Raw genomic sequence first — 15266 nt, 5'->3', positions numbered from 1 at the left:
GGGATAGATTAAAATACATTACATAAGATGCATTTATTAAGTCATATCCCTCTAGATCCGTACCTGCATTACATTTTCAGACCTGTAGTAATATTGGTTGTTCCATTGTTTCGAGGAATGTGTGGGCTTGCATCGATGCTGCGCTGCATGCCTCAGGGCAGACATGTGTGTGTGAGTATTTCTATTATGTCACTGTGATGATGTGGCACTGGCAAGCAGGCGTACGGGGGCCTCGGTCCAACCCCCCCAATCATCTATGCTGAACGTGCCTGGTCACAGCAAGCTGCTGAGAACCTCTGGATCACAGGGGCTTCTGGGTAGTGGGATTAGCTGGTGAGAGGAAACAGCTGAGGCCTGTGTAGCGTCAGCACTTGCTAATCAACACACACACACGCGCACACACACACATATATGCACGCTGCACCAATCTATGCCCTCCCTCAATAATCCCCACCTTCTTTTTCAGCAGGGGTCAGACACCCACAAAGGCCCGGGCCCGCAAAAGCCAAAGGGAGCCGGGGGGACTGAGGGGAGGAGAGGAGGGGTCAAAGGCACACTATCGTCACAGCTTGGTCAAAGCTGATAGGGCTGCTGAGTCATCGCTGATGCTGGCTCAAATTGATAATTTGCAAAGATCCCCAATAAAGTTGATGAGCTGTCACTTTGTATTTAACATGTCAGTTTTGGGTAAATGTTTAGACGCTTTATTCCTTTCTTTATGATACAGTTAGTGCAGGATCATGTGTCACAGAGGACTGCCAGGATCACTTATGCAATAGCAATGACATTCATGCTTTTTCAGAGATCATTTAGTTCCAGTTTGACCTATGAGGCATCAGTGCAGCACAATGTATTCATTCACATCCGGTAAAATTGATTGACTGCTCACGAAACAGACTGCTATGAATAGGTCATGTGTAGACCCAGAGTCCCAGAATGACACCTGTGCAAAGGCAAGGCAAGTTTATTTGTATAGCACATTTCAACAACAAGGTAATTCAGAGTGCTTCACATAAAACCATTAAAAGCATCAAAACATAAGGCGAAAGAAAAGGAGATTTAAAAACAATTAAGAACATTCATTGAAACATTAAGAACAGTCATTAAAACACTAAAAAGCAGAAATAAAACTATGATCTATCTTAAAGATAGACCATGTTCAATATTTACTTCAGTTTGAAACAAATCAAGCAACAACAATTTCAAAACCCCTCCATTGGTAATATGTGTCAAAATGTTCAGTGCAACTTCTACAGTGACAGTAAAATAACTACTTGCCTTTAGAAAGGCAAAACAAATACGACTCAATAAAAGTCTTGTGATTATGATGCTTGATCGAACACTGAATTGGAGATTAGAAACGAATATAGAGAATTGTGAGTACATTTAAGTCTCATGCTGATACCCCCGCCATCGTCACTCTGCAGCAGACCAGCGTGTCCTTTCTTGTGCATGCATCTTTCAGCAGTGATCAATAAATCATGTGTTTTGTTATATGTTGAGAGTTTCCTCGAGAGGGGTGCTGTGTGACTCATCCGTGTTTCTCTTTAATAAAGAGTGCGACAGCTAAATTATAGTTCAACTTTATTAGAATTACTATTTTGACACACTAGGTCATAATAAACATCTGATTTATCTCAAATGTCTTAGTTTAATATGATGTCAACAGTTAACTCTGGCTTGTCGGCATTATAAGATATGCGCTGCAATTTAAAAAAAAAGCTCTTTTCACATATGAGACACATTTGAGGGACGTGGCCTTTATTATTTAAAAACTAAAATGAGCCTGTAATATAAAGGTAAGAACACTGAGGTAATTATTTGGCACTTATCTGAATCACTCAGACCGTAGGTGGTACTCAAGCACAGAGGGAAGTGCAGCTTTTCTTACAGGCAATAAAGACCAGTGTGGACATGTACAAACAGAGTGAATGTTGTCCTCTGCGCCACGTTTGTCTCAGATTTGGGGTTGATAACAAATATTTTTATTCAGGGGGGAATGAAAAACTGACACATACCTCATAAACAGGCTTAAAATATAAGTAAGTTGTATTTTTCAATGAAGTGGCAATGATTTGCTTGTGATGAAGTAAGACGTATTCAGTAAAGGTATTTCGCTTTACTATCACGCAAGGCCAGGTGCACTATTTAAACCACCTCCAGGGGCAGTGTGGTACTCATTTTCTCAGGATAATCTGGGTCCGGCAGATCTGGCAACCTGTTTGCTTCTAATCTGAAACTGTCATGACCCACATGAAATAGATTTGGGGTAAAGCAATGGGTAATGATTAATCATTTGCAGCTTCATCTGAATGCTGCTTTTCAGTTAAAGGGATATGTTGTTGTAATTCTGTCAAAGACCGGCGATCAGACAAATCAAAGAGGAAACTATCTTCACCAATGTATCAATACGTTTGAGTGTGTGCTGTGTAGGGTGCACGTGTATAATTCTGTTACACTTCTTTGCAGAAATTAACATCACAGTTCATTGTAATTTTGAACAAAACGTTTATTCAAATCAAAAGGAAGAACTAGACATAAGGTTAAACCATTCAGAACATAGTATATTCATAGAATATCTATACATTGTGACGATTGACAGACAAAAAAAAAAAAGTTAAAAACAAACATACAAATGGAGAATGAAGAAAATTCAGTGAGTGATATTGCACTTTGTTTCTAAAATGTTTCAGATCCCATTTCCCAGGTTCTTCATCTGTGAACATTTCAGCTCCTGCCTTTATTAGGTCAGGAGTTTAGCTTAGTTTTGACACTGGACTACTCTACGGTCCAAGCAAATGGACTATGGAATTGACCAACCTGAAACAAATATGTAAGCTTATTCATTATCGTGTAGCTTGATTCAATTTCCCTAAAATAAAATCCAAACAAAGAACTGCAAACAAATATATCGGGATAGTGGAAGAAGCCGCATGTCTGCTATCCCATGTTACCTAAATGTAAGTCAGATGGGGACAGGGGGGGGGGGGGGGGGGGGGTGCTGATCAACAGCTGCCCCCCCTCCCCAGGCCTGAGGGGGATCAGACTGGTCAAGGAGGTTGCTTGTTAAGCTAGGAAGCAAACTATATATTAATGCCCCAGAAATACATGAAAAAAAGAAATATTCAACCCTCATCAGCTTCAGAACAATAGCACAATTGAGACGCCTGACCAGGATGTCATTTTCTTAAAAGGTTGCTTCTAAAAAAGGACTTTATTTTCCTCTTCCCTTTTTGTCCTTTTGAATAACATGGAAATGTCTAAAACGTACATGTGTGTACAAACATAATAAAAAGGAGAACACGAGTTAACATAGACACTGAAAGATGAAGACTGATGATCAGGTCTTTTCTGTGTCAAGGCCACTAAGATAAGATCACTTTAATAATCTGCAGTTTGTCCATTTCTGTCAGAAGCAGTATATTTAGTCGCCAGCTGGATCCCGATAAGAGCGTGCACACACACACACACACACACACAAACACATACAAACTTGTCTCAGCTACGTTTAAAAATGTAAACTTTTTTTTAAAAGTCACTAATCTATATAAAAAAAAAAAAAAATTAAATAATGCATCAACGTCCTACACAACACTGCTCAGCTTAGAAATCCTCGACAACATGGTTAGTACCAAATGTTTCTTTCTCCAGACCTTCTCCATTGAACGCTTTTTCTAAAATGATTTTCTTATCAAAAAGAGTGCTGCTCTTCTTTTATTGTCTTGACGATGTCAAACCTCTGTTACAGCTGGTCTTTTGTGTTGAATGAGTTAGAAAACCAATGTATTACTCATGTCAACCTACCACTACTTGTTCTGAGCAGTCTAAACAGAGGTTTAGCAACGTCTCCAGCTTTTCATTTGTGCTGGGTTTGCTCCTTTAATGCAGGAGCACTCCTTTTTCCATCTTTTTTTTTTTTTTTTTTTATATAGCTAGCGTTCTGGCATCACTGGTCTGGTGAAATCTAACCGTTGGTTGGATGAACTGGGCAAGTGCAGCAGGACAAAAAGGGAATGTGATTAATCTCAGAAAGCTGCCTTGTTTCTCTGCAGGTCTATTCTCTTGTTTTGGTAGTTAAAAAAAAAAAAAAAAAACAAGAAAAAAAAAAAAAACTTCATTATTTTTTTTTTAACAGTGCAATTTAAAACAAAAAAAACATTTTTTTCCCCAACCGTTTGGCAAGTGAGACGACCACCTGAGACAGTGCTTTTTGGGCAGTTATGCAAGCCTGGCTTGCCCTGAGATTGGGAGTAGAGGGGCTGCAGGTAATTAGGAGAGTCCCTCCACAATGTACCACCCTCTGTTTCACACACACTCACACACACACACACACAAACACACAGGCTCACACTCTTCTCCGTAGCTACAATTTGAGTGGCAAATGCAGGTCTGCAACCCTCCTAGTCCGAATCCAGAGCAACCTCAACACAATAAATGCTAAAAGCTATTCTATGATTGGAGCTAAATACAAAAACAGAATAACTAAAGATAAGAACTAAACTGAAAGAGGAGGAAAGCCACACTTGGATCAAAGCTGAGGAGGCAACATCTTAAGGAGCTTTAAGATGAAGATAGTGTGCTGCAAAAGTCCAGTCTCGTTGTTTAAAGTCACTGAAGAAATGTCATGAGGAGAAAAAGAAAAATCTTGAACAAATTCAGTGCAGTGTTCTTGTCAATCTTTTTTTCCCCCAAAATCAAATCCTGTTCTCAGCATTGCTCAAAGTTATGCAGATGAAAGTCTGGAAAGTTAAGCTTGTAGTCTCATATTCGTAGTCTGGCGCATCCTATATATTTTTATTTTTTATTTTTTTATTTTTTTAATTCTCATTAAACAGAGCAACACAAATCAAGTAAAGAATAAAGTGTGCAAAACAAAAATCCGAAATGAGGCAGGAGGACCTAGTCTTTGCTCTGTTGTTGACTGCTGAATGCTCTCATTCATACAGACTGTGGTGGTTAGAACATTATTTTTCTCGAGTTTTCTTTCGGTGATTCTGCTGAAGCCGGGACATGATCAGCCCTCTTTTGTGTGAGGAGCCATGTCCGTATGTGCCACGAGTACAGGAGAATCAAGAGTTAAAGAGAAGCTGGCAGGCCGAGCCTTGCTGATTCTTCATTGTCAATACTATCACCAGGGCTCTCGCTACCAGCGGGGTTATTCATACAGACTGGATATGTGTTCATCTGTATGCCTCCCACCCTCAGCAGGCTGACACAGGAAGGAAGCGATGCCCCAAACTAGTGGCTCCTGTTTCTCTCGCTGAGGGAAGGCAGGAACAGATTTGTCCAACCCAACGCAACTGTAGGTATTTGTCCAAGTCTTTGTTGGTTGGTTGGATACTTTGTATTTCTCTTGATGTCAACAGCGTTGTGTGAACTTTGTTGTTGGAGAAAAATAAACAAAGCTGAGCCTTGCCAGCAGGTTTCTTTAGAGATCCCCAAGTCGGTCGGGGGACTTTCAGGAAAACCCTTCAGCGTGATGGACAGGCGTCGAGCCTGTGCTCCTCTGTGCGTCTTGCATGATCTGGATTAGGATCGATCTGGAGAGGAGACGAGAAAAAGAGGGTTTATTTATTGAAACACAGAGCGCCTTTAATTTGGTCTGTAATATAAATATAAATGAACAACCACTTTGCTCTATATGTTATTTGGTGCTTACCTCAGAGTACAGAGGAGGAGGCTGGAAGCGGAACTCGTGAATGTAGGCGAAGAGAGGTCCGTCCAGCTCCTCGCGGGCTGCTGGGACATCCAGACTGCTCTGCCTCTGCGCTTCTGTCACAATCGCTGCATAGCTTGGAGGAGCTGCAGAGGACCAGCGAGCCACATATTAGCATCCTCGATAAGTACACTCAGAATGAAGTTATACATCTGAATCACGGGCGGGAGATCCAGCCTACCTTCAGGCCTCTCAGGCAGACCCATGCCCAGCCAGCTCATGCTGCACTGGCTGCTGACACTGGAGGTACGGGAGCCGAAGGGGTGGAGAGGGATTGTCCCGATGACCAGGGGCAGGTTCAGGGACAGGTTTATTGCCCCGGGTATGTCCACGTAAACCTGAGCGATCACCACAGCAGGTTAGAATATGCAAAGCATTCTGAGGTATAATAAAAGTGCTGCAATGAGCTGAGCATTCAACATGAAATGAAACAGCCTGTTAATCCTCTCTATAAGATAAGAAACACATGCTAGTCTGGGCTAAATGGGTTGTGCAGTTGTTCAACAATATGTGGGTCAATGACTTGAGGTCGGTTGCTTATGCAGGTAGAGCGCGCGCCTGGTGGCTGTCTGTTCCCGAGGTAAAGAGGTTATAAGCACCCTCAAGGCAGGTGTTACGAAACATATCCTGGGCTAATGCTCTTAGCAGCATGTGGAGATAACACCTGGTGCCATCCAAAGCCCAGATTTGGCAATGGTGGCTGAGTCAGCCAGGTCCTTTACCAGGAGAGAGTTGTTGGCTTACTGGGAATTATTGATTCTGTACTGACAATGGTGCTGAGTAATGGTGATAATAAGGTCAAGAGGAGACTGTAATGAGGACAGAAACACCTTTTTATTCATGCAACAGGATAAAGGCAAAGGCAAACAGATAGAAAAGGGGGTTATGCTGAATGGGGTGTGAGAGTAGCTTGAATACAGTAACACTGTACTCACCATAAGGGAGTACTCCACTCTGATAATGCTGCAGTCCAGGATGGAAGGTGAGACAGGTGGGATCTTCAGCATCTTGCCGCTCCAGGTCTCCGTTTTGCCCGAGGACAGAGACTCTCCCCGCAGGTTGGCCACCAGCTGCTTGACCTCCTTCATCTTCCCTTTGGCGTAGAAGGTTTGGGTCTGGTAGATGGCTGCCTTTGGCACCACCATGCGGGATGAGCAGTTCTCAATCTCGGCAAAGATCTGGATCGACTCTCCTACAGAGTCAGAGAGGGTAGTGGGGAGGTTAATTGACGTCTATCTACATTTCTATCAATGGTAGTCATCTTTGTATCTTGTGTGTCATTACTAATAAATGCAATGATCTAGACAGTGTAATACTTCCATCAACTCATCTACACGACTAACAGTGTTATCAGTTGGGTTATGAATCATTTACTTATCCTCACCTGGGGTGTATCCCTTCCTTTCTATTTTGGCACTTAGGGAAATAGGACCTGAGGTGCAGAACCAACAGCAAAGCGTCTTGTCTTTTGTGCCGGCCTGTGGTGACTGAAGAAAAAAAAAAAAAAAAAAAGAAGAGATGCATTAGAAAATATCTGGAGATTTCTCTTAAATATTGCCCACCTGAATTGAAAAACAGGGTGAATAATAATGCATAAACTCTGTTCCGGATATATATCAGTCAAAACTAGACACAATTTTCACTTCGACACCGAGTCTCATCATAGTCCGATGCCCTTAGTACGATGCCTCCCCCAATTAAAATATTATGACATATTAAAACGGGGGCTTCGGGCTTCTTCAAAAGAACTTACCAGCAATAATGGAGTGTTGATGTCAATGTGCTCAAAGACTGTGAATTCCTTCTTGGTCTTCATGGGCAGGAGCCATGGCCTGTGGAGCTCTGCCTTTACCCAATAGCGCACACTGCCATGCTTCCCTTCGAAAGAGGTAGCCAGAGGTCTGCAGGAAAGAAGACAGGAGGAAATAGGGAATAGAAAGGGGTTATTTAACTGTCAAAAATCGCATATAGGCTACAGCTGAGTAATGATGATATTGCCATTTAATCTCTGACTCAAGTGTAGTATTAAGACACTTACGTCTGTGGAAGCTCGAGGCTGAATGCATACTCATGTCTTCCTGAATGGATAGTGGTGAGTCCTTCCTCAGAGTTGTCATCGTCTGAAAGACAAGGAGGACAATATTCCAAACACATGTATACCATACCTGGGTAAAATGCTCTACGAAGGCATCTGAAAGTCATACCAAAAACACAGGGTGGGGGAGACAAAAGAGAATAAGCGGATTTTACTATCATATCTGTCCGTGAATAAAAATTATGTATTGAGAGATGAGCAGCAGACTAATATTAAGAGCACACCAAAGAAGTTGATTGCTTAAGGTACGAGAAACTGAGCGTGCAAGATGGTGCTGTTGTTTGAACAACGACCTACATCCCAGAGATCCCATTGTGGCATGATGGAGATACTATTATGGGGGGGGGGGGAACTGGGCTATATGGGGCAACAATGAAATCCTAATCGGTAGATAAATCTATCTCGCCTATAAGGACCAAGTTGTTTTCCATCATTCACCTCTAAAAAAAAACAAAAAAACAAGAGAGCATCTTTTTTTTCCTAAAGGGAGGAGAGGACCTTTTCGCATCGTCCAAATGCTCATAAAATGTTGTAAATTATTATTATTTTTCATTTAAAACATCAAGAGTGTTTTATGAAGAGCTGGGTGGAGAGGCCGGGTGTGCTTCTGCCAGCTCAGCACTCCCTCCCCCCCCATAGCAGCAGCAGTAGTGTGGTAAACAAGTACGGAGCTGTCAGTCAAACGGCAGACTCCAGCAGGAGGAGACCGGCCTAAACCGGTGCGAGCAGCTTCACACAGCCGCTCTGCTCTCATTACGCATTCACTGTGCGACACCGCAGATTCACTAACGAGACTGATCCCTACACCGACTGCAGCGGCTTTCGACCGGTTTATCCAGCTCAGCGTCACGGGAAATGTTTTATAAAAGAGCTTGTGGCGAAATTAAGCTTTGGTTCCAGTATCATATATTGGTGAAGGACGTTGCGCATCGTTTTATCTGCAACAGCACATCTCAATTTAAACCTCAGCTCTTGTGATAATGCACTATTTGTTGTAGGCTGACGTTACAATTTGCCCTTAACATGCAAAATGCCGGACAGTATGGCGTCATGACAGCTAGTCAGTTCACCTGCTACACTTCAGACGGCTGCTGCAGAGTTCACCAGAAACTAGATCGCCATTAAATGGTGAGCAAAGATGCTGCAGATGGACAAAAACCACCAAGCTTGAACCCAAACTATTATAAAAAAAAAAGGCACAGATATACATCCAGAGGCGCTCACAATGGGTGCTTTCTACTATCAAACACGTCCACCATTCTGCGGATATAAGTTACGCAAATATGTCCGAAGCACAAACGCTGCTGACAATAGAGCGATGCGTCGTCATATTCCAGCAAAACACAAATATGTGTGCAGAGGAAACGTGTTTTACAATCGAAGAAGAACGAAAAAACCATCACCATTTAAACTACAGGTCCTGCTATCGATTTATTCTATTCTGCAGGTGTTTTCTTAATTAAAAAGTTGCAGAGGCTTCCGTCACTCTCCGCAAGAAAGGTGATGTCATTGGCCACACATGAGCACCTCAGCCAATGAACTCACGCGTGTGGGAGGGTCGTGCGCTTTGCTCCGCCCTCCCCCTGGTCCAGTTTTCTGAACAGGATTGAACCGCTTTGAACAATGGGTGGAAACTTAAGAAAAGCTACAAAGAAACGCCATATATGATGCGTTTCTGCGTTGAAAATGTCTCACAACGCTGCAAGTGCATCACTGCAAATCATTACTCTACGGCTCTGTGTCTCGAAAATGTGCTTTACACTCGAAATACTGTGAAAAATACAGATGCCCGAGCTGCTGTCATTCATTGACACCTTGACACAAACGAGTAAAGATGGAGCTCTGTGGTGTCACGTATGTCCATTGTACCAACGCCATCAATTGAAAGACTCTACACTGTGCAAGATAACCAATTCAAACGGTGTACATCATAACGTTATTAACACCGTTTCTGCCGTTCAGGGCTACAGCATCCTCCAGAAAACCTGATCCTCAACCAGCACAAAGAGCATCTTACAGTCAGTTCCTCTAAAACTTCAGAATATCAAAAACACACTCTCTTACCTCTCTCGTGCCCAATCAAAATATCTTTGTGATTTAGATATTCCACTTCTTCTGTGTAGTTTTGCGTGTAGGCAGTGTTGGATCCAGCGTTTCTAGATTCAGTCCACCGAACTTTCGCAAATCCTTTTGCGTGGATTTTGAGGGATTTCACGCGGATTTCTCCGGTGACTTCGATGATCACCCTCCCTGAGACGCAGTCCCCGCTGGAGAAGACGGGAACGTTGCTGTCATTGAGACAGTCGTAGCTCACTGTGAAGCTCTTTGCCTTTCCTAGCACCATGGTGGAAAGAGATACAGAGACCTTGAAATAAAAAAAAGTCTATGAAAAAATAATTTCATATGAAAAGAAAAAAGGGGGATGCAGTCTTTAGACACTGATCAGTATCTCTGCCCTGCAAAAAGCAGGAGGCACGGATCAGTGGCTTCTGTGCGAGCAGTTCATTGAGATGTGTGATGGCTGAATAACAGCAAAGGATGCTGTTACCGTCCGCCTCTCTCCTCGTCGGTCTCCAGTCAAAGACAAGGAAACCCCCGTAGCTCAGCTCACTTTAAGCGACGGGCTGCGTGAAAAACAACCTCGAGCGCATGCGCAGGGCTCAGCTTGCCCCCTCCTTCCGCCTTCTGGAACAAGGCAGAGAAGTGTGGCACTGAGCCAGATGACAAGTTTGGTCAAACAGCTGAAAGACTGCACTAAAGAAATAATCACCACAATAGTGTTAGAGGTGAGACTTCACGAGTCGCTTGTTCTATTGCAAATCAACGTTTACATCTACCTGGAAAGTCTAATTTTTTTAGCGATTTCCAGGTTTTTCATGCAGATTTTGATTTAAGGAACTATGTAACTGACTGCACTAGAAACAAAAAATACACGATTCTACTCGTCATAATACATGGTTATATGATAACCATTCAAACACGGTGCATCACCTCTGAATATTTATAGGCATACAGCTTCCAGCCTTATGTCCAGGCATATAAGTGTCTACACATTCATCTGTGATATAATCCACACATATGGCCTCATCTCACATATATCCAGGCACACTACAGCCTCTACATCCCTGTGCAATCAACATCAAACAACTGCTGAAATGTGCACGACTCCTGCAGCATAGACCATGTAGAATTGCTGGAATACTGTGTATTCCTGCGATTTGAGGACGAGCAGACGTCTGGGAAAGCTTCCGGTTTATTCATCTATATCTTGTTTTTGTGTTAAGATTAAAATGGTCCATGCACATACGAGGGGGGTTGGGATTTCTCATTGTGTTGAACTCACAGTTTACAGGAAAAACAACTGTGAGGCTCAAAACGCCATCTGGTGGACCACCAAGGCGTCTGAAATGAGCTGCAGCATCACCTGTTGAACAGCAAGGTAACTCATCGCGCATTGCTTTCAACAAGCACATTAGGACTACAAAAAACGACCATTTCAATTCCAATTTATTTTGATTATTTACGAGGCGCCACATCAATTTAGCAATAAAATGTGCCCATAATGAGCATTGATTTACAGGTGGGTGTATAATAGCTGTGGAGGTCCGTGTTTGCAAGATCCTCATAAAGCATCAACGATTAAAATTGGATGGCGATTGATTAAAACCCTTCATGAAAACAATTAAAAACCAAATCATATTCCATTCTACCTCCTATAATTCAAAAGGTGTATCAGTATCTCTATCTGATTTTCATAATTTATTAGCAAGTATTATAACACGATATTTACAAACATATACATCTTTGTGATAAACAATGCGCCAGTAGTAGCTGTAGTTGAAGTTGTGGTCATGACATAATAGACAACTCAACAGAATTGTGCAGCATAGATGTATTATTAAAAGAGTAGTGCTGCCCTCTAGAGTCCCCAGTTTATCATTACATGTAAATCATCATCATCTCAAATTAAACTAGAAAACTCTTAGTTTGAAAGCGTAACCAGGATGTTTACCAAGTGCATACGACTCGAGAGTTACCGTCACTTACAGACGAACGCTGTCCGGAAGTCTCACCCGGTGCAGAGAAATCTCTTCTTTTACGACAGCTAATCACCAAATCGGAAGGGGAGTGAAACGCTGACATGAAAATACAAATGTTTGCTTTGATATTCCTTTGTCAACTTTATGGTCAAAGTCTGTGCCAAAATGGAACCAGACCCAACATCGTGATGGTGATGAGTGATGCATTTGTGAGTCTGAATGAAGTTACAGTGCTTTGCAGTAACTGCCTCAGTAATAGTATCTTTTGTTTTTTAGTCTTAAGCACTATGCAATGACAGACCTATAGCTCGAGGAGATTAAACGCCATACAGAGATGTTTATCTTTTAAAATGTAGTCCTTGTTTGACTGTGTACCTCTGTGGCTTTGGGTCTAAGTGTTAGTTTTCCTCTTTCTGCAGGATGGGCGATTGACTTTTGATCCTGGCAGCAAAGTTGTGCAGCTTCCATATGTAAAGTACCTCAGGGAGCTTGGTACCACATTCCTCAACGCTTACACCAACTCGCCCATCTGCTGCCCCTCAAGAGCAGGTAAACGAAAGGCACTGGGGAGCAGATATTGTGGTAATTATTAAAGGCGGAATAATAAATGTATTTCAGCTGTTTAATATTTGTTTCGCAGCAATGTGGAGCGGTCAGTTTGTTCACCTTACTCAGTCGTGGAACAACTACAAGTGCCTTGATGCTAATGCAACAACATGGATGGGTGTGCTGGAGGCAAATGGATATCTTGCCAAGTCGATGGGCAAGCTGGACTACACCTCAGGGAGTCACTCCGTTAGGTAGGCAGCCACTGTCACTGTATCTCAGATTTAAAAAAAACAGCTTCACCAACCTTGTCTCATCTCTATTCACCAAACTAAGATGAATAATAACACATACACTCAAAAGAAGCGTTTGTGACTAACTGCATGAGTAATAAACAATAATATACTGTGTCTGTGGGCAGCTATTTGTCAGAACAGTGTGAATCATCTATTTGGGTCCTTGTCCTCTCCTGTTTCTTTCCACTTCCTATTTTTTAGTTGTAAATCAATTGTTTGTGCAACTTCTGCAGTAATCGAGTCGAGGCCTGGACACGAGATGTTCAGTTTCTCCTGCGCCAAGAGGGCCGGCCTGTTACGCAACTGGTTGGGAACATGTCAACAGTGAGGATCATGGAAAAAGACTGGGAAAACACAGACAAGGCTACACAGTGGATCCACCAGAGAGCTGCATCCTCACACCAGCCCTTCGCACTTTATCTTGGACTCAATCTACCTCACCCCTATCCAACAAAATCCCTGGGGCCCACCGCAGGAGGATCCACCTTCCTCACCTCACCATACTGGCTGAAAAAGGCATGCTGCTTCCCCCCCCCCCCCCCCCCCCCGCTTCTTGAATGTTTTCTCTCCATTATTGCAGAATCACATTGTATGTTTTTATATGAATCACTATAAAGTCTTATGTTCTTATTTTACACTCACAGGTGTCTACTGAGCTCATCACTGTTCCTAAATGGCTGCCTTTTGCTGCCATGCACCCTGTCGACTACTACTCCACCTGCACCAAAAACTGCAGTGGTGTTTTCACTGAGGAGGAAGTCAAAAGCATAAGGGCCTTCTATTATGCCATGTGTGCTGAAGCAGATGCCATGCTGGGTTAGTTGACAGAAGTAATTCATCAGGAGACGGACTCTCCCAGCAGGAGGTAGTAGGTTTGACAGCTAACTTAAAGCTTAACCCATGTCTTTCAAATTGAACAAAGATGGCTCAAGTTCAAACCAAACTCTGTTGCTAGTTAATGAAGCAGTACCAAACCTGCAAGGAGCCGGTTTTAGCTCAGTTTCACAAAAAGTAGTAACTAACTTTTAAAGGCACAATGGAGATGGTAAGTATATTTATATATGGATATAAACATGTTCTTACATCTCTACCGCCACTTAATGTTTGAGTGAAGTCTTTTGAGCAGCAGCTCAGTGGTTACTCTGTCTTCACCAGGCCAAGTGATTTCAGCTCTGAGAGAGACCGGCCTGCTTGACAACACTGTTGTGATCTTCACGGCTGACCACGGAGAGCTTGCCATGGAGCACCGGCAGTTCTACAAGATGTCAATGTTTGAAGGCAGCTCCCATGTTCCCCTGCTGGTCACGGGGCCTGGGCTGATGTCCGGCCTGCAGGTCAACGAGCTTGTGTCCTTGGTTGATCTCTATCCCACTGTGCTGGGTAAGGAAGTAGACAGAAACATGGGATTAAAATGTCTATTAAAGATTTGAAATCATTAAAATGTCTGTTTAAAGGTAGAATAAACGTGATATGGTCGTCAAGATGTGGAGGGATTTGGACTGTCTGTAAAAGCAACATAATAAAAGCACAAGTAGATTTAGATTTAAGTATTTAAACTCGATGTAACACACTTGTGTTTTTTGCAGACATTGCTGGTATTCCCGCAGTAGGTGTTCTCAGTGGCCACACGCTCCTTCCTCTGCTATCCAAGGCCAGTACTTTTTCCAAGAAGCAACATCCAGACTGGGTTCTGAGTGAATATCATGGTTGTAATGTCAATGCCTCTACGTACATGCTGAGAAGTGGCCGGTGGAAATATATTGCCTATGCAGATGGACTGAGTGTCCCCCCACAGCTTTTTGGTGAGTTCCTAACTTCAGAAACTAAACTTCAATCACTCAATCCTCCTATGCTTTCAAGAAGAAAACCAAATCTTAAAACACTGGCACCGTTTGATTTTTCTGTACTCTGTGTGTTTGCAGACATGACGCGGGACAAAGAAGAACTTCATAATGTAGCTCTCAAATTCCTAGATGTGCAGGCACATCTGGACAAGCTATTGCGTAGTATTGTAGACTATCCAGAAGTCTCTACTACTGTGCATCTCTACAATAAAAAAGCATTTGGTGCCTGGCAACATAGTTTGGGGAGAAACTACAGCCAAGTCATTGCTAACCTCAGGTGGCATGTGGATTGGCAAAAAGATGCATTAGCCAATGAGAAAGCTATTGACAGCTGGCTCTCAGACTCGTTGTGATATTGTTTTATATTGTTGTAATGATGGTTATCTTTAAGGAGTCTTTTTTTAATGAGCTGGACTCAACCTTTGATTACACATGGGCTATCTCACATCTTTGACAATGTGAGAGACATTGATGGATGACTATCGCTCTTAATTTTATTTATACTCAAACAATTTTATTGTTGCATAATCTATTACTTACAATGTACTAGGTTCACACTTTGACTTAATCTGGATTTTTATTTTTATATTTCACATGTCTGATCATTTTGCACAAACTTTCAAAGGGACTTAAATGTAACATAACCATGACCTGACTATATTCAACTATTTCCATTGTTCAATTATTTTCTTTCCCTTAATAAATTCATATTTAGTTCACTTTTCTTTT

The 15266-nt window shown here is 42.3% G+C and overlaps 2 protein-coding genes across 4 annotated transcripts; one reads left to right on the top strand and one right to left on the bottom strand.

Moving 5' to 3' along the window:
* Nucleotides 1–2488: 2488 nt before the first annotated feature.
* Nucleotides 2489–10405, bottom strand: arrdc3a (arrestin domain containing 3a). Of its 3 annotated transcripts, none has more exons than XM_076104335.1 (8): nucleotides 9876–10404; nucleotides 7755–7836; nucleotides 7470–7617; nucleotides 7101–7203; nucleotides 6652–6908; nucleotides 5898–6054; nucleotides 5660–5802; nucleotides 2489–5540 (listed from the first exon to the last, which is right to left on the bottom strand). In XM_076104335.1, the coding sequence occupies exons 1-8, from the start codon at nucleotides 10153–10155 to the stop codon at nucleotides 5472–5474; spliced, it is 1239 nt and encodes a 412-aa protein (XP_075960450.1). In that variant the 5' UTR covers nucleotides 10156–10404; the 3' UTR covers nucleotides 2489–5471. The 3 variants fall into 3 exon arrangements, with proteins under 3 accessions (XP_075960450.1, XP_075960452.1, XP_075960451.1); XM_076104337.1 differs by having other exon boundaries at nucleotides 7755–7907; nucleotides 9876–10018; XM_076104336.1 differs by lacking the exon at nucleotides 2489–5540 and having other exon boundaries at nucleotides 5664–5802; nucleotides 5898–6094; nucleotides 9876–10405.
* Nucleotides 10406–11821: 1416 nt separating this feature from the next.
* On the top strand, nucleotides 11822–15256 carry arsk (arylsulfatase family, member K). Its single transcript, XM_076104338.1, has 8 exons — nucleotides 11822–12060; nucleotides 12271–12400; nucleotides 12492–12651; nucleotides 12927–13209; nucleotides 13338–13509; nucleotides 13849–14073; nucleotides 14280–14495; nucleotides 14616–15256. Exons 1-8 carry the CDS (start codon nucleotides 11953–11955, stop codon nucleotides 14888–14890), a joined length of 1569 nt encoding a protein of 522 aa, XP_075960453.1. The 5' UTR covers nucleotides 11822–11952; the 3' UTR covers nucleotides 14891–15256.
* Nucleotides 15257–15266: the final 10 nt, after the last annotated feature.

The sequence above is a fragment of the Anarhichas minor genome, unplaced genomic scaffold, assembly GCF_050575085.1.
Source record: "Anarhichas minor isolate MPS153535 unplaced genomic scaffold, ASM5057508v1 ptg000030l, whole genome shotgun sequence".
Taxonomy (NCBI): domain Eukaryota; kingdom Metazoa; phylum Chordata; class Actinopteri; order Perciformes; family Anarhichadidae; genus Anarhichas; species Anarhichas minor.
This window is presented reverse-complemented; position numbering and strand designations above follow the sequence as displayed.